This window comes from Hemitrygon akajei, chromosome 8 (genome assembly GCF_048418815.1).
Source record: "Hemitrygon akajei chromosome 8, sHemAka1.3, whole genome shotgun sequence".
Classification (NCBI taxonomy): domain Eukaryota; kingdom Metazoa; phylum Chordata; class Chondrichthyes; order Myliobatiformes; family Dasyatidae; genus Hemitrygon; species Hemitrygon akajei.
The window spans coordinates 158143420-158162900 of NC_133131.1; the positions used below are offsets into that span (position 1 = coordinate 158143420).

The following is a 19481-nucleotide window of genomic DNA, read 5'->3' on the forward strand; positions in this document are numbered from 1 at the left end:
AAAATAAAGTGGAAATAATAAAGCGATTGGAACAATTTCAAAGGATAAAGTGAGAAAGGCTCTGCCCTGATGAAAGCTACAATTATTACTAAACAACGCAGCAGTTTAATTATTGGGTTTTAGGGTTTTGAGTTTTTGATCCTCCACATCAACCAGGCACGGTGGAGAACGCACTAGGGAGCGATCTGTCTCGAGTGCCAAGAACTTCCGTTCCCAAGCCCGGCGCTGAAACATACGATCTTAAGTGTTTTATAAGCATAGAAAGGTAAAATATCTACTATATACTAAGACAAACGTTTGACTAACTAACGCTAAATAATACCGGATCTACCTGTTCCAACTTACTTAGTAAGAGAACTTCCGATTTTTTTTCGATTCGGATGCACCATAACCCATGCACATCTTCCCATATACTTTAAATCATCTCTAGATTACTTATACTTACTAGATTGCAATGTAAATGCTATGTAAGATGTTTTATACTGCATTGTTTAGGGAATAATGACAAGAAAAAAAGTCTGTACATGCTCAAACAACAAATGCTGGAAGAGCACTTCTGGGTTTTTGCGGTTGGTTGAATTCGTGCATGCAGAATCTGCGGATAAGGAGGGCCGACTGTATTTGATGTTTGATGCTGCTTTCTTGTTACAGTGCTTCGTGTAAATCTATCCAAGGAGAGGGCTTTGCCTTGAATTGATTAGGCTGAGGCTACCATTTTCTCTAGCCTTTTCTGTTTCTGGACGTTGGTGTTTCCACGCCAGGCCTCGTTGCAACTATTCAGGACACTATTCACTGTGTATCTATAGAAGCTTGACAAAGATTTTGGTAATATGTTGAATTTCTGCAGCTTCTAAAGGTAGAGGTGTGTTGTTGCACCTTCTTTGTGATGCTGGTCCCAGGACAGATCCTCTGATAATAAACACTAAAGAATTGAAAGCTACTGACCTTCACTACCTCTGAGTCCTTAATTACTCTGCAGAAGGATATTTTCCCTTGCATCTCTTTTTACTTTTTGCTTAGAATCTTAATTCACTTCCTCTTTGAACCCTCCACTATTGGGTACAGCTTCTCTCTAGTTGCCCTCTAATCTAGTTATGTGGTTACAGATCTGTCACAAATTTCACCTTGGCCGTTTTGCTCTTGGGAGAACAAGCCTGTTTAATCAGTGTAACATTTTGTGTAGTCAGAATAATCAGAACTGTTCTAGAGATTCATGCACAAAATGCTGTGGGAGCTCAGCAAGATGGGCAGTGTCTATGGAGGGGAATAAACAGTCACTCTTTTGGTTTGAGATCTTTTACCAGGATTGACAAGGAAGAAAGTATAATGAATGAAGGGTCTTGGAATTTTTGTGCCTCGACCTTCTAAACCAGCCTGCCATACAGAAAGAACCATGTCAAAACCTTTACCAAAGTCCATGTAAACCACATGAACTGCTAGGCTTCTCTGTAGTTTTCTCAATTACCCCTTTAAAAGATTCAAACTTATGAGACATCATCTCCCCTGCATAAAACCATACAACTTCTAATCCGTCCCTGCTTTCTAAGTTAATATAAATCCTGTCCCTTGAAATATTTTCCAACAATTTCCCTACTGTTAATGTCAGGTTCATTGCCTTGCTATTTCCAGGATTATCCCTACTACCCTTTTTGAATAATGAGGCAACATTAACATCCTCCAATTTTCTAGTAATTATTTAGAGATACAGTGCAAAGTAGGCCCTTCTGGCCCTTTGAGCTGTGCCAGCAGCAACCCTTGATTTAACCCTAGCATAATCACATAACGATTTACAATGATCCATTAATTTACTAATTGGTACGTCTTTGGACTCTGGGAGGAAACCAGAGCATCCGGGGGGAAACCCACTCATTCCACAGGGAGAAGCTACACACTCCTTATAGGACGGAGCCAAAATTGAATTCTGAACTCCAAAGCCCCAAGCTGTCATAGTGTTGTGCTGACCACTGCATGACCATGTACCTCACTCGTGGCTAACAGAAATACAAGGATCTCTGTCAGATCCCCAGCAATGCTATTCCTCATGTGCTCCATTCATTCTAGAACTTCGTCCTACCTGGTACAGATGTGCCCCAGACAGACTTGAGAGGTTATCTCATCTCTTATCTTTATTCCTCACCTTTCTGGGTTCTAAAGAAGAAATGGAGGTTCAAGAGCTGAACAAAACATTAGGAGATTAATGTAAGGATTACTAATCCTTACAAACGTAAGGATTGATTTTTAAAAATTCTATCTGTAGTGGAAGCAGTGTTTAGATTAACTAAATTACATTATAGTGTAGAATTAGTCAATTGATAATTAACCATGCTGTTCAATGGGAAGATCATATCAGAATTAGGTTTAATATCACCGGCATATGTCGTGAAATGGCAATTTTACACAGAAGCGTTGGTTTTCTAAATTTTGAAGATCAAAATGAGAATGGAAAGTGTGGGAAATGGAAATTGAGCCATATATCTTTTATTTTAATTGAATCATGAGAAGTTGGATATTGGAGTGAATTTTTTTTGAAAGTTGAGGTGGGTAAGTTATTTGGCATTTGTGCAATTCTAATGCTCTTTGCCCCCCTCCCCTTCTCAGAAACTCTATGTTCTTGGTGGTGAGGTTGCAGAATCTGCTCAGAAGTGCACTCATCTGGTGGCCAGTAAGGTGACTCGTACAGTGAAATTCCTGACTGCTATCTCTACTGTGAACCACATAGTCACACCTGAGTGGCTGGAGGAGAGTTTTAAAAGTCAGAAATTCATAGGTAAGTCAATCATCATGAAGTTGGTAAGATTTCAGAACCTTCCAATTGGGTTTCTCCACTGTCACTCCAGAGGTGAAGAAACCACAATGTTTGTACAAACAAACCAAAGTCAAGTCAGTAGAATGTTTATTGTGAGGAAAATAAAGTGGTGCGGATATAAATAGGTAGTTGATGATCACTACAAAATTAATGGAGTTGTTTCCATGCTGCATCACTCTCTGCAGGGGTTCCCAAATTTTTTTAAGCTGCGGACCAAAATGATTAAGCAAGGAATCTGTAGACCTCCGGTTGCTCTATGCAATATGTTTATTTGGAGAAGATCATGCACCAGTGCTTAACATTAGATGTTTCTTTGGTGTTGGCAGGTATGACATGTACAAAACTTACGGGTTACACCTGAAGCTCAGGACAACCAGTATTGTTGTGGCAGGTTTGCTAGAGTTGTTGGGGAAGGTTTAAACTAATGGTGGCAGAGGGATGGGAACTGGAGTGATAAAGCTGAAAATGGGGCAATTGGTTTACTAGTAGATGCAGTGTGTAGCAAAACTATGAGGAAGGACTGGCAGATGGGAGGGCAAAATTAACGTCTGGAATGAATCAGTGAAGTGTAACATAGGGGAAAATGAAAAAGGATGATGAATACAAGACTGAATGTGTATGTTTGAAGGTTTGCATTATACGGAATAAGGTAGATGATCATGTAGCGGAGTTAGAGATTGGCAGGTATGACGTTGGGAACATCACTAAGTAGTGGCTGAAAGAAGATTATAATTGAGAGCTTAATGTCCAAGGATACACATTGTATTGAGAGGACAGGTAGGTAAAGGTGGTGGCGTGACTGTTTTGGTTAAAAAAAAATGAAATCAAATCCTTAAAAAGAGGTGACATTGGACCTTGAGATGTAGAATCATTGTGGTTAGAGTTAAGGAACTGCAAGGGTAAAAAGACCCTGATGGGAGTTGTATATGTATAGGCCTCCAAGCAATAGCCAGGATTTGAGATGCAAATTACAATGTGAGATAGAAAGTGCATGTAAAAGTGGCAATGTTACAATAATCATGGGGGCTTTCAGTATGCAGGTAGATTGAGATAATACAGTTGGCACTGGATCCCAAGAGAGGAAATTTGTAGGATGCTAATAAGAAGCCTTTTTTAGAGCAACTTATGGTTTGACCCCTCTAGGGGAAAACAATTCTGGTTTGGCTGTTGTGTAATGAATCAGATTTGAAAACAAAGCTTAAGGTAAAGGAATCTTCGGGAGACAATGATCACCCTGCAATTTGAGAGGGAGAAGCTAAAGTTAAATGTATCAGTATTACAATAGAGTAAAGGGAATTACAGAGGCATGGGAAAGTAGCCACCAAAGTCAATTGAAAACAGACACTATCCAGAACGATGGCAGAACAGCAATGGCTGGGGTGGCAGCTATTAAGAAGGCACAGGATAGATACAGTCCAAAGTTGAAATATTCTAAAGGGAGGGTGATGCAACCATGGCTCACAAGGGAATTCAAAGACAGCATAAGAGCAAAAGAGAGGGCATATAATATAGCAAAAAATAGTGGGATATTGGAGGAATAAGAAGCTTTTAAAAGTGAACAGAAAACAATGAAGAAACTAAGGAGAGAAAAGATTAAATATGAAGTTAAGTTAGCCAATAATATAAAAGAGGATACCAAAGTTTTTTTTAAGATAGGTGAGTGAATATTGGACTGCTAGAAAATGATTCTGGAGATGTAGTAATGGGGGACAAAGAAATGGCAGACAAACTGAATAAGTATTTTGCATCATTCTTCATTGTGGAAGAAACTAGCAATATGCTAATAGTTCAAAAATGTTAGGAACGGAAGTGAGTGTAGCTGTTATTACTAAGGAGAAGATGCTTGGAAAGCTGAAATATCTGAGGATAGATAAGTCACCTAGACTAGTTTGACGACACAACAGGGTTTTGAAAGAGATAGCTAAAGAGATTGTAGAGGCATTAGTAATGATCTTTTTAGAACTATGGATTACAGGAGGAATGGAGACAGGCTAGCCTCTATTGACATCATTGGGAGAGCAGTTGAGGGGTGAATATTTTCAAGTTTCTCGGTGTACGCATCACTGAGGTTCTCACCTGGACTGTACATACCGGCAGCACCTCTTTCACCTCAGATGCTGAAGAAGTTCGGCGTGAGTCTCCAAATCCTCAGGACTTTCTACAGGGGCACAATCGAGAACGTTCTGTATCACCACCTGGTACGGGAACTATACTACCCTCAATCGTAGGGAACTGCAGAGTGTGGTGCGGACAGCCCAGCACATCGGTGGATGTGAAAATTTCCTCCTTTTTAGGACATTTACAGCAGCAGGCACATGAAAAAGGGCCTGGACGATCATCACGGACTCCAGCCACCCCAACCACAAACTGTTTCAGCTGCTACTGTCTGGCAAGCAGTACAGCAGCATTAAGGCCAAGGCCAGCAGGCTCCGGGACAGCTTCTTCCACCAGGGTATCAGATTCATCAACACACGTTGACTGAACATATATGTATACGATCTTCGTGTTTGGGCAATTCCCTTTCTTATTGCTTGTACATAGTGACGGAGACGCAACAGAAAGATTTTTTTACTCCATGTGAGATGGATGTAAGAAATAAAAATTCTAATCCTAAAGGTTAACTTGCATGTTGTATTGGTGGTAAGGAGGGCAAATAGAGCGAATGTGAAAAGCATGTTTCCTATAGTGGGGGAGTGTAGATTAAATGGCCACGTGCACTTAGAACTGAGCTGAAGAGGAATTTCTTTAGTTAGAGTGTAGTGAATTTGGAACTCATTGCCACAGATGACTGCTGTGTCCAAGTAATTAGGTATATTTAAAGCAGCAGTTGATAGGTTCTTGATCAGTCAGGTTGTCAAAGGTTACAGGTGACAAGGCAGGAAAATGGGGTTGAGAGGATTAATAAATTAGCCATGCTGGAATAGTGAAGCAGACTCAATGGACTGAATGGCATAATTCTGCTCCTGTGTCTTTTGGTCTTGTAAGATTAACTGGATAGCACCTGTCTACAAATGCTCCTCATATCCTTGGGTGAATGTAGTTGCAACAGCTCTCAGCATGTTCAGCATTACTGAGGAGAATGCACTACCCCAACGAGTCACCCGCACACAATGGCTGTCATGTTTGCCATCTACAAAATGCAATGTCGTCACTTACCCACTCTGACAATACCTTCCATATCTAGTACCTCTGCCATTCATCTTTGCTCTTTCATAGTCACTGCAGTGGGGAAGGAGTTCCAGTATGTAGATGGGTGGCAGCTTTGTCCGAAGGACTGAATGTGAAGCTGATAAGACTGTTCAAGGGCAAGTAGATAAATGTTGCCTGTCTGGGAAATTGAATAAAAATAGTAAGGTCGAGAAGAATGTTCTGCCTGTCTGGCTGTGGAAAATGTCACTTTGTTGAAAAATTATTTTGGAAGGGAAATTGCTTTTTTCCCCAGTAATGCAGGACTCTAAATTGCTTTTTTAAAATCTGAGATGTAGACTTATTTTATTAGTCTTGGACTATCTGGTGTAATAATAGAAATTGATCAAAGTTTTGCTTGAAGTTCTATGGATGGTTGTGCAGGGATCTATTTGCTAAGCCTGGATGAGATTCTGCAAATAGTTGGTGACTATCTAAAACCACAGACACAAAACACATTAAAAAAAAAACTACACAGGTTATTTATCCCTCATTGGCTTTTATTTTAAAGCTTTGTTGCCTAACGCACATAGTTTCTCACTCCCATTCTTTTTAATTTAAAGTTAAGCTTGTTCTCTTTTTTTAATTTTTTAGAGATGACCTGACAGAATTGTTCAGTTGTTTAAAGTTACTTTGTTCTGATTGAACCGTGGATTTGGAAAACATTGGTATGCTCAAAGCATTCTTTGATTAAAATATATTTCCGCAATCTTTACGCTCGCCCTTAAACAAGTCAATTTCTGTGAATATCCAATTATTTTGTCAACCCATCAGCTTCTTTCCCCATTTTTGTCTGTATTCTTTCTTCCCACTTTATCTGTTTAGTGCCTGGTGGGTTCTGTGGTGCGTCAAGTCACTTTTTATTGTCATTTCGACCATAACTGCTGGTACAGTACAGAGTAAAAACGAGACAATGTTTTTCAGGACTATGGTGTTACATGATACAGTACAAAAACTAGACTGAACTATGTAAAAAAACAACACAGAGAAAAAAAACTACACTAGACTACGGACCTACCCAGGACTGCATAAAGTGCACAAAACAGTACAGGCATTACAATAAATAATAAACAAGACAATAGGGCAGTAAGGTGTCAGTCCAGGCTCTGGGTATTGAGGAGTCTGATAGCTTGGGGGAAGAAACTGTTACAAAGTCTGGTCGCGAGAGCCCGAATGCTTCAGTGCCTTTTCCCAGACGGCAGGAGGGAGAAGAGTGTATGAGGGGTGTGTGGGGTCCTTCATAATGCTGTTTGCTTTGCAGATGCAGCATGTAATGTAAATATCCGTAATGGCGGGAAGAGAGACCCCGACAATCTTCTCAGCTGACTTCACTATCCGCTGCAGGATCTTGCGATCCGAGATGGTGCAATTTCCGAACCAGGCAGTGATGCAGCTGCTCAGGATGCTCTCAATACAATCCCTGTAGAATGTGATGAGGATGGGGGGTGGGAGATGGACTTTCCTCAGCCTTCGCAGAAAGTAGAGATGCTGCTGGGCTTTCTTTGCTATGGAGCTGCTGTTGAGGGACCAGGTGAGATTCTTCGTCAGGTGAACACCAAGAAGTTTGGTGCTCTTAACGATCTCTACTGAAGAACTGTCGATGTTCAGTGGGGAGCGGTCACTCCGTGCTCTCCTGAAGTCAACAACCATCTCTTTTGTTCACATTCGGAGACAGGTTGTTGGCTCTGCACCAGTCTGTTAGCTGCTGCACCTCCTCTTTATAAACTGACACGTTCTTGCTGGTGAGACCCATAGCGGGATGGCATGTGCCATCTTCCCTTCAAACTCGTCTGCCCAATGTTTTGTTTCCAAGTCTTGTGCATAAGAGGTGCTTAAGATTACAGAACTCATTACTTGGTTCTACCATTTTTTTAAATGTGAGATTCATTCAGCTGTGGCCTTTCTAATGGCATTTTTATTGCTTTCTTTGCAGATGAGCAGAACTTTGTACTGAGAGACGCTGAAGCTGAAGTCCTCTTCTGTTTCAGCTTAGAAGAGTCACTTAAAAGGGCACAAGGTGCCCCCTTATTCAAGGTAAGATTCATTATGTTGCTTGTATATTGTTTGTCTCAATTATGTTACCTGTATTTTGGATAGCAATGAGGCACAAGTTTTCCTTGTCTCATTTCAGTGTGAGAGAGTATAGATAGATAGATAGATAGATACTTTATTCATCCCCATGGGGAAATTCAACATTTTTTCCAATGTCCCATACACTTGTTGTAGCAAAAACTCATTACATACAATACTTAACTCAGTAATAATATGATATGCATCTAAATCACTAACTCAAAAAGCATTAATAATAGCTTTAAAAAAAGTTCTTAAGTCCTGGCAGTTGAATTGTAAAGCCTAATGGCATTGGGGAGTATTGACCTCTTCATCCTGTCTGAGGAGCATTGCATCGACAGTAACCTGTCGCTGAAACTGCTTCTCTGTCTCTGGATGGTGCTATGTAGAGGATGTTCAGGGTTTTCCATAATTGACCGTAGCCTACTCAGCGCCCTTCGCTCAGCTACCGATGTTAAACTCTCCAGTACTTTGCCCACGACAGAGCCCGCCTTCCTTATCAGCTTATTAAGACGTGAGGCGTCCTTCTTCTTAATGCTTCCTCCCCAACACGCCACCACAAAGAAGAGGGCGCTCTCAACAACTGACCTATAGAACATCTTCAGCATCTCACTGCAGACATTGAATGACGCCAACCTTCTAAGGAAGTACAGTCGACTCTGTGCCTTCCTGCACAAGGCATCTGTGTTGGCAGTCCAGTCTAGCTTCTCGTCCAACTGTACTCCCAGATACTTGTAGGTCTTAACCTGCTCCACACATTCTCCATTAATGATCACTGGCTCCATATGAGGCCTAGATTTCCTAAAGTCCACCACCATCTCCTTGGTCTTGGTGACATTGAGACGCAGGTAGTTTGAGTTGCACCATATCACAAAGTCCTGTATCAGTTTCCTATACTCCTCCTCCTGTCCATTCCTGACACACCCCACTATGGCCGTGTCATCAGCGAACTTCTGCACATGGCAGGACTCCGAGTTATATTGGAAGTCAGATGTGTACAGGGTGAACAGGACCGGAGAGAGTACGGTTCCCTGTGGCGCTCCTGTGCTGCTGACCACTGTGTCAGACCTACAGTCTCCCAACCGCACATACTGAGGTCTATCTGTCAAGTAGTCCACTATCCAATCCACCATGTGAGAGTCTACTCCCATCTCCGTTAGTTTGTGCTTTAAGATCTTGGGCTGGATGGTGTTAAAGGCACTAGAGAAGTCAAGGAATGTAATCCTCACAGCACAACTGACCCCATCTAGGTGAGAGAGTGATTTGTGCAGCAAATACGTGATAGCATCCTCCACTCCCACCTTCTCCTTATACGCAAACTGAAGCGGATCCCGGGCGTGCCTGGTTTGTGGCCTCAGATTCTGTATTATCAGCCGCTCCATGGTCTTCATTGCAGTTGTATTGAACTTAAGGTTGATTTTCATGAGTATACGTAGTCGGGGTATATATACTCCAAAATTATCTGCTTGTAGCAGCAGCACTGTAAATTACTTAAAGTTCACATAAGCTTAAATTAGCATATTATACATAATTTATGCAACCACAAGAAAGTAAACACAATGACATTAGTGCAGGCTGAGGGTGAGGAAAAAAAAGAAGAAGCTGCTGTTGAACTTTGACGTTTGGGTCTTTAAGTTGTCGTCCCACTTGCCTGATGGTACCAATGAGAATAGGACATGGCTCAGATGGTGGGGATCCTTAATGATAGATGCTGCTTTCTTGAGATATTGTCTCCTTATATATGTATTCAAATGCATGTTAAGATGCAGGCTTTGTCTGTGGAAACATGGGTCCAGGGCAACATCCAGGCACCGTCAATCTACACGCCATAAAACTCAAGGACTTGGGGCGATATTATTAGTTTTTATGTAATTTCTTTTCTGCTATTGTAATTGTATGTTCAATATGTGCTGTGTTTTCCACCTTGGCTGCAGAGGAACGTTTCATTTGGCTGTATCTGTATGTACGGTTGAATGACAATTGAACTTGAACAATGCTGAACAGGGTTGCTTCAGAAGAAAAAAAACATTTGGAACTAATCTTTTAATGCACTGCAGGAATTGAGCAGAAGGGTGAAACTAATTGGATGCAAAAAGTGTTACAGACATAGGACCTAAATGACTTCTGCCTCTGTTAGATTTTGCTTTTGCCTACTCTGTCAGTGGAAGAGCTGCAGTGTTTTCTTGGACCTAGTGATGCACTTTTTGTTTTATGTATGAAAGGAAGGATGTAAGAACTGACATTGAGTTCATGGCATTGTTTACGGAAACTGAAGTGCACAGTTCAATTCTTTCTGAGCCTTGCATATTACTCATTTAGCAATACATGAAAAGCTGGAGAATCTCAGCAGGTCAAGCAGCATCTTAGGAGGGAAATGGGTAATTGTCATTTCAGTTTGAGATTCTTCATGTGGATCAGTCCAGATGAAGGGTCTTGACCCAAAACAGTGACTGTCCCTCCATGAATGCTGCCTGACCTGCTGAGTTCCTTCTGCATTCTGTGTGCTACTCCAGATTCCAGCATCTGCAATATTTTGTGTCTCTATATCGTTCCTTTAACATTGTAGTCTGCGATCCTTTCCATCATCTGAAGCATTTTGTGTTTGATGACTTGGACCAGGCTGTACTGTTGACATTTAATCCATAGTTCAGCTTTCTTTATGTCTCATAGGGAAAGTACTTCTACATCACGCCAGGAATTTGCCCCAGTCTAGCAACAATGAAAGCCATCATAGAATGTGCAGGTGGAAAGCTGTTAACCAAGCAACCATCTTATCGCAAGATCATGGAGCATAAACAGAATAAGGTTGGTTCTCATCTTGTCTTCCTTGAAATCATTTCCTGTTGAAGTAAGAGTCGAGGTACGAGCCTTGTATTTAAAAGCATATACATATCCGTGTCCCATTTCGACTGGTAAGTCCAAGACATCTTTAAGGAACGACGTCTCAAAGGTGGTGTCCGTCATTAATGACCCCAATCACCCAAGACATGCCCTCTTGTCATTTCTACCATCAGGTAGGAGATACAGAAGCCTAGAAACGTATACTCAACGATTCAGGAACAGCTTCTTTCCCTCGGCCATCGGATTTCTGAATGGACATTGAACCCTGGAACACTACCTCACTACTTTATTTTGCACTCCTTAAACCGTTTAAAAAATAATTATTACTGTAATTGTGTTTTTCTCTATTATTAAGTATTGCATTGTACTGCTGCTGCAAAGTTAACGAATTTCACGGCGGTGAAATTTCATTTTGGTGATATTAAACCTGATTCTGGTTATCTTGACTGCTCATCTTTCATCAATGTCAAGAACACAGTTCTGACAGAAAATGAACAGAAAGCAGTCATGTTGTTGGAAAATTGTTTTAATCTCCTCACCCCTCACTGTAAGAGGAGAGTGGGTGAAATAGTAATTGGATATTCTGTTCCTGTTTGCTCCAGAGTTCAAACCTATCCTGGAGTCTGGTGGTGATAAGTGATGTGACACAAGGTTCATTATTCAGTACTCATGACCAGTCAGTGCAGGTCTGTGGAGCGAAGTTGGTGTAAATTGGAAATGAATGGGCAGTCTTGCATGGAGAAGGGTCAGTGTTTTTCTGAACCTGAATGTGCAACAGAAGCGTTTGACGTCTTTACATTGTTGCATCACACCCAGGAGCTGGTATTGGACACAGGTCGTTCTGCTGTAGTACTACTTTCTGTGACATGAATTGGTTATAATGCAGTTTTGATCAGGGAGTAGAGAACCACTTGTTGCTTTGGAAATTGACAAGCAGGATTTAAAAAAACATCAGAGTGATTCAGCTTGGAAATAGGCCCTTCGGCCCAACTCGTCCATGCTGACCAAGATGCCCTTCGAAACTAGTTCCATTTGGCCCACGTCCCACTAAACCTTTCCATCCTGCCTTGGGTGGGGAAAACAAGCATTCCCTGGGTGAAGGGAATTTGTTGAAATGTTTACCTGTAACCTCCCCACAGTGATCATGTGCCATTGTTTCTAATGACAGTTGTGCAAGGATACTTTATTAAACAATGTAACATATCTTAAGAATGTTCATACACATTTATTCTGTAACTATTTGAAAACAATAAAAAAAGTTTAAAAAAAATGTTTAACTATTAAAAGCATCTTTAATTTTGAAACTCGTGGGGTGGGTGGTTGTGGGAGAGTGGCTTTTATTTTTTGGGTCTGAAACTCTTAAGCCCACAACCGCCACCCCCCCCCCCCCCAATTCTCAATTGTTTTTCACTATAATGTGATTTTGTATAGCAGAACCACCTGTACTTGAAATGGAGGTGCGCACTGTATGATATACAAATTACAGCTGCTTGAATAAGTAAAAAGAAAGTTTGCCTTAAATGACGTCTCAGCTGACAATTTGTTCAGTGATGTCTACAAGGGTCTTCAGTTCACCTAATCCTTTCATGTTTCTCTTTTAGAGTTTGTCTGAGATAATCCTGATCTCATGCGAAAATGATCTCCACTTGTGTCGAGAATATTTTGCCAGAAACCTAGGTAACTATACCTCTGCTTTATCTGACCATTTTTGCATTCTCATTTTAGACCTGTAGCCAGTGTGTTTCTCACTATAGACCTGTAACTGTTTTTCCCCTTGATGTTTCCAGATGTTCACAATGCAGAATTCATTTTAACGGGTGTCCTGACACAGACTTTGGACTACGAATCATATCCTTTGTATACAGAAATTGAAGATTCTCATAAAGTTCTTTATATTTTACACAAATTCACAAACTTTCATGGTGCTTTTTGGTACCACCTTAAAAATTACTGTAAATGTACAACACTGGAAAAAGGTATTTACCTTTATTGTTTTGAGAAAGTGTTCTGCAGGCTAATCCCACCTTCCTCCATTGGTTCCCTAGCTTTGTGGCTCTTGGCTGTTCAAGTAAACATCCAGATACTTCTGAATATGTTCAGGCTTCCACTAACACCCTGTCAGGTAGTGTGTTCCAGATCCACTCCACTTCTTTAATCTTTCTACCAATTACATTAAATCTTTGTTTCCTGGATTTTCAACTCGACTATAAGAGATTCTTCCTCTACTTCACCTAGTATCCTCATAATTTTTATGCCCCAAGTAACACCCACTTTCCCAAAGAAAACAGCCCCATCTTATCCAGTCTTTATTGATGGTCAATCTTTTTCCCATTCTCAGCTATATTACATTAAATCTCTCCTGCCTTCTCCGCAATTGTGTATTTCTCAGAAGAGCTATCATTGTAATTGCTGTTGTTCCCATTGGCTGGACCAACCCCGCCACAAGTTCTTCTAAGTCTTATTTGGTCAGATGAGCAAATGGGTTGAGGGTGTACGAGTCAAACTGATGTGCAAGCTGCTTTTCCCCTCACCCTTTTTTTTAACAATTCCAAAAGTACCCAGTAAGTAGATGTACTTTTTTTTTTCTTATGATACTTCAGTTAAGTTGGTGGATGATCAGTAGGTTAGCTGTTGTAGAAACTTAGTCACTGAGAGACTGGAATCAGTGTTAACATGGGCAGTATAAGATCACTTTGACCCATTATGTTCATACCGGTTGTTCAGACTAATCCTCCTCACATTTCTCCAGTAGGACTGACATATCAACATTCAGTTTTTGTTCCAGTTTAACGCTGCTCTTTTAAAATATAAATTTTAGATGTGGTCGAGCCTGAATATTGATGGCTGAACACTTCCAAAGTGAGTGACTTATGCTTCTTTGCACTTGACTGGAGTGGCCTATTAACAAGCATTTTACCTTTAGTGGGTGCACTGAGACAGGATTCATTTCATTGATCTCCCAGGTGCACGATCACCATTGCACAGAGAACATTCTTACTTGAAGATTCAATTTCCAAGCACTGAATCACTTATGAGAGATTTAAAAGGAATGGTTCTCTTTTCCTGTCATTTTAAAATCAATTCCCCACTATTGCAAATTTCATTGCTTAAGCATGGATACTTAAATCAGTCTATTCACCTATTACTTCTAATATTTGGAGCAGTCAAAGTTATCCAGATGGTCACTATCCATCATTTTCATGTTTGAAGTGAGTTACCAGGAATAGAAGTTGCAAATCCAATTCACCCTAGATCACCAGTAGTAATGTTACCAGGTTCTGTTCAGTACACTATCCAGTTAATCCTTACCATTGCTTTGGTACAGACCACTGTCCAGTAGGCAGAATGGTGAAGTGTTTTATGTCAAAATCAATCGGTGTATTATTGTCACAAGTACTGAGGTGCAGTACAAACTGTACAGATCATTTCATTATAACAGTGCCTTGAGGTATATTTAAAGGAGTGAAACAATTATAATTGAAGTAATGAGTGGATCTGCAGTGAGCTGCCAGATGGTTGCACCTAGAGAGAGTGGCGATCTGTTTCCTACGGTTAGCATTCCCTGTAACCATAAGACATTGGACCTAAAAGTTGATGACCATCTTTGACTACTAGACATTATTTTGGCGTATCTTTATCATTGAAGTTAAGGAACTGGTGATGTTATTGCTAAATTAATGTTGAAGGTGTTGTACATTCCTTCTCCATTGCACCACTCTCTGTTCTTGAGAGTTGGTGCAAAAATGCATCCTTCCCTATCTTTCAACCAAATAACTTGATGGACGTGAAAAGAGTCTACAGTGGTAACTAATTCGATTGATGCAAGTCTTTTGAAAACCATTTTAATAAGGGATATGTTAATTGTTGGAGTATGTGATAACTTGTTTATTTTTAAACAATAAATATGCTGAGAATAATTTTTCATTGCTGTTTTTCCACCAGGCAATCTGCCCAGCATTGCTCAAAATAATTAGACTGTAGCGGTGTGCTACACGCAGCGCTGAAATAACGACACGGAGTCGATAAACTGCAACCAAAGTATAAGTTTATTTCAAATTCACAGTCTTGCTTTAAAGCCTGTCTCCCCCACCCGATACCTCGAGAGGCACGTACTGAAACCCCTTGAGGCTATCTTCCTTTGCCTGCACTCTGGCTAATTGTCAGCCGGTTCGAGTGTGCTAGTAATTGGGTCGCCACATAACCCCCCCCCCAGAACCGGCGGTACACCCCCCAATGTCCACAGTCTGGGTCGGACTCTGTTTGGGAGGTCGGCCTCTGCGCCGCGGTGCCGGAAACTCGACCGGTTGCGCCAAGTTCACATGGGCCGGTTTGAGTCGGTCCACCGTGAAAACCTCCTCTCTCCCCCCAATGTCCAGCACGAATGTGGACCCGTCGTTTCTGATCACCGTAAACGGCCCCTCATAGGGCCGTTGCAGCGGTGGCCGATGCCCGCCCCGTCGTACAAACACAAACTTACAGTTCTGCAGGTCTTTGGGTACGCAGGTCGGGTGCTGCCCATGCTGCGAAGTGGGTACGGGGGCCAGGGCACCGAGCCTCTCGCATAGTCTGCCCAGGACTGCTGCGGGTTCTTCCTCTCGCCCCCTTGGGGCTGGTATGAACTCCCCGGGAACAACCAGGGGTGCGCTGTACACCAACTCGGCCGACGAAGCATGCAGATCGTCTTTGGGCGCCGTGCGGATGCCAAGTAGGACCCAGGGAAGCTCGTCCGCCCAGTTAGCTCCTCGCAGGCGTGCCATGAGAGCCAACTTGGGGACATCGTCTGGATGCATCGGGATTTGATGGTATCCGCGGATGAGGTCTACCTTGGAGAAGATCCGTGCGCCGTGCAGGTTTGCTGCAAAGTCCTGAATGGGCGGCACAGGGTAGCGGTCCGGTGTTGTAGCCTCGTTCAGCCTGCGGTAGTCGCCGCACGGTCTCCAGCCCCCTGTCGCTTTGGGCACCATGTGCAGGGGGGAGGCCCATGAGCTGTCGGACCGCCGAATGATCCCCAATTCCTCCATCCTCTCGAACTCCTCTTTCGCCAGTCGAAGCTTGTCCGGGGGAAGCTGCCGAGCACGGGCATGGAGGGGTGGTCCCTGGGTCAGGATGTGGTGCTGTACGCCGTGTCGGGGCATGGCTGCCGCGAACTGCGGTGCCAGAACCGATGGGAAATCCGCCAGGACCCTGGTGAAGTCGTTGTCGGACAGCGTGATGGAGCCGAGGTGAGGGGCTGGCAACTGGGCTGCACCCAGGGAAAACGTCTGAAAGGTCTCGGCGTGAACCAGTCTCTTCCTGGGCAGGTCGACCAGTAGGCTGTGAGCCCGCAAGAAATCCGCACCCAGAAGCGGTTGGGCTACGTCGGCCAGTGTGAAGTCCCACGTAAACTGGCTGGAATAGAACCGTAGCTGCACCGGACGGGTGCCATAAGTCCTTATAGTGCTGCTGTTCGCGGCCCGCAGGGGGGGACCCGGTGCCCTGCTACGGGTGTCGTAACTCGTTGGAGGTAAGACGCTGATCTCGGCACCGGTGTCGACCAAAAACCGGCGTCCCGACTGCTTGTCCCAGACATACAGGAGGCTATCCCGATGGCCAGCTGTCGTAGCCATCAGCCATCATATAGCCATCAGAGAACTGGCTGGGCGGGCGACAACGGCGGGCTTCTGCGCCCCACCGCTGGTGGTAGAAACACCATTGCTCGTTGGGCTCCACACCCCGGCCTCTGGGTTTAGCAGGCTCTGCGGCCGGGCGTGGACTGATTTGCTGCTGGGAGCGTGACCGGGTGATCTGTGCGATGGACGCCCCACTCACCTTCTTGACGTTCCACAGCACGTCCGCCCGGGTTGCCACCTTCTGGGGGTCGCTGAAATCCGCGTCGGACAGCAGAAGGCGTATGTCCTCGGGCAGCTGCTCCAGGAATGCCTGCTCAAACATGAGGCAGGGTGTGTGTCCGTCGGCCAGAGACAACATCTCATTCATTAAAGCTGATGGGGGCCTGTCTCCCAAGCCATCCAGGTGCAGTAAACGGGCAGCTCGCTCGCGGCGGGAGAGCCCGAAAGTCCCTATGAGCAGGGCTTTGAATGCCATGTACTTGCCGTCCGCCGGGGGAGACTGTACGAATTCCGCGACCTGGGCCGCTGTGTCCTGGTCGAGGGAGCTCACCACGTAGTAGTAACGGGTGTCCTCTGAGGTTATTTGCCGAACATGGAATTGGGCTTCTGCTTGCTGAAACCATAGGTGAGGTTGTAGCGTCCAGAAGCTTGGCAGCATCAAGGAAACCGCATTAACAAATGCAGCATCTGTCATCTCCGGTCCAAAAACGTTTGGACCGTCGGGGTCACCAATTGTAGCGGTGTGCTACACGCAGCTCTGAAATAACGACACGGAGTCGATAAATTGTAGCCAAAGTATAAGTTTATTTCAAATTCACAGTCTTGCTTTAAAGCCTGTCTCCCCCACCCATCCTCGAGAGGCACGTACTGAAACCCCTTGAGGCTATCTTCCTTTGCCTGCACTCTGGCTAATTGTCAGCCGGTTCGAGTGTGCTAGTAATTGGGTCGCCACAAGACTAAGATGTCAACAAAGTCAATTGATCTAATAGATATTCTGCCATAACCTTCACCATGAACACCTGAACCTGATAGTGCTTAGGTTCTCAATTATTTTGGGCAATCAATGGGAAGTGATGGAAACAGACAACGTGTCCATGAGTAATGGCTGCTGTCACCTAATTCCTTGATTAATGCAAGGTCTTAACGCCTGTTCTTACTCAGCTCATGTTCCCTTATATTATTTGCTAGAACTGTCTGATGTAATTTATTGATGTTTTCAAATGCATTGTGTAATCAAGATTTCCAGTTACACAGTGTAGTTGGTGCTAACAGCCACCAATGACTTAATCAATAAGGAAGCCTGTAACCTTGTCTACTTACAGGCTTTGTTAATACAAAATTAAGAGACTTCTGGCAAATCAATAATTAAAAATCATAATTGCATCTGAAGGTGACAAATGTTGTTGGTATAAATTTGCACACTGATTCCTTGGCGATTCCTTCATCTCTTCCAGATTTCTAAGTAAGAGATATGTTGGGAAAACACTATCACAGACAAGGAATGTTTAAGCTGTCTGTACATGATCAGATTCAACGCCATGGTAATGTAGCAGTTAATGCGATGTTATTGCAGCTCAGGGCATCGGAACTCAGTCCTGACATCATCTGTAAGGAGTTGGTATGTCCTCCCTGTGACCGTGTGGGTTCCCTCTGAGTGCTCTTCCAAAGACATACCAGTTAATAAATTAATTGATGATTGAAAATTGTCCCGTGATTAGGCTAGTATTAAATATGTGGGTGGCTGGGCCAGAAAGACTTGTTCCACACTATATCTCTAAACAAATACATTTCTTGTGCTGCACTGTGCTGAGCTGCGCTTGAGTAATATATTTTTCTTAACCGTCTCACATATAAATTCACCTGAAGAAATGGTGCGTGTGTGATGTCGCAGTCAGAGTACCAGTACGGTGTTGAAAGGAACTACTGAGGAGCTGAAACTTGTGGGTGTCCTTTCCTACAAACAGTGACACTGCTTTTCACCCTGAAAAGTCTTCAGTGAAAATGACGGATTCAGGCGGGAAAGGAATAAGAAAATTGCATCTTTTTACGATGTGTGTTACTTCAAGAACATATTTTGTTATGTTTTATCCCTGTGCTGGCATGTTTTTCTCACTGTAGATTATTTTAGCCAGTTCAGATAGCAATCAATTATTTTTAATAAGCTGTTTTTAACTATGATATTGACAGTGGGATGACCCCGTTTATGGAAATTTAGATCTAACTCTTGTTTATTATGAAGATATATAAAAAGGGCTGTTGGGCGATTAAATTATGGATCTTTTGAAATTCTGGATTTTATGCAGATTTTGTTGTTTTGTATTTCTAATTTGTGAAATTTACTACACAAAATTGCACGAGTTGAATAAAAATGGCTTTAAAAATAGTTTGAGTCACAAGATTCTTGATTTTTTTGTTAGAGAAAGATTTGATTTGAAAATGGGCACATTTGATGTTTGTTTTCCTTCCAGAGTAATCAAAGTGTACTGTCTGTTGAGAGGTTTAGACAGCTTAGACACTTTCGGTGAATATTTCAACTGTTGCTAAGACAGAAATGTCAAGGACACTGCCTTTGTTCCTGTGGGATTGGGTAAATCAAATGAATAAAATTGAGTTTGAATAGTTTACTGCAAAAGCCTCTATTGTTCCCAAAGGTTGTGTTGCCACCACTAAATCATTAACCAAATTTTATGTTCATTCAAGTTGGCAACACTAACACAGTTCACTAACGCAGCTCTATAAAACTCTGGTTAGGCCACACTTGGAGTATTGTGTCCAGTTCTGGTCGCCTCACTATAGGAAGGATGTGGAAGCATTGGAAAGGGTACAGAGGAGATTTACCAGGATGCTGCCTGGCTTAGACAGTATGCATTATGATCAGAGATTAAGGGAGCTAGGGCTTTACTCTTTGGAGAGGAGGAGGATGAGAGGAGACATGATAGAGGTGTACAAGATATTAAGAGGAATAGACA

The 19481-nt window shown here is 42.7% G+C and overlaps 1 protein-coding gene across 1 annotated transcript in view; it reads left to right on the plus strand.

Annotated features, from left to right (window-relative positions):
* The window catches only part of paxip1 (PAX interacting (with transcription-activation domain) protein 1), a 133505-nt gene extending 114610 nt beyond the window's left edge, over nt 1–18895 (plus strand). The window contains exons 16-21 of the mRNA XM_073054904.1: nt 2599–2767; nt 7926–8026; nt 10733–10867; nt 12505–12580; nt 12691–12750; nt 18360–18895. Of these exons, the coding sequence (XP_072911005.1) occupies nt 2599–2767; nt 7926–8026; nt 10733–10867; nt 12505–12580; nt 12691–12750; nt 18360–18376 (558 nt within the window). The 3' untranslated portion in view covers nt 18377–18895. The remainder of the gene's footprint in view (nt 1–2598; nt 2768–7925; nt 8027–10732; nt 10868–12504; nt 12581–12690; nt 12751–18359) is intronic.
* The last annotated feature ends 586 nt before the right edge of the window (nt 18896–19481 follow it).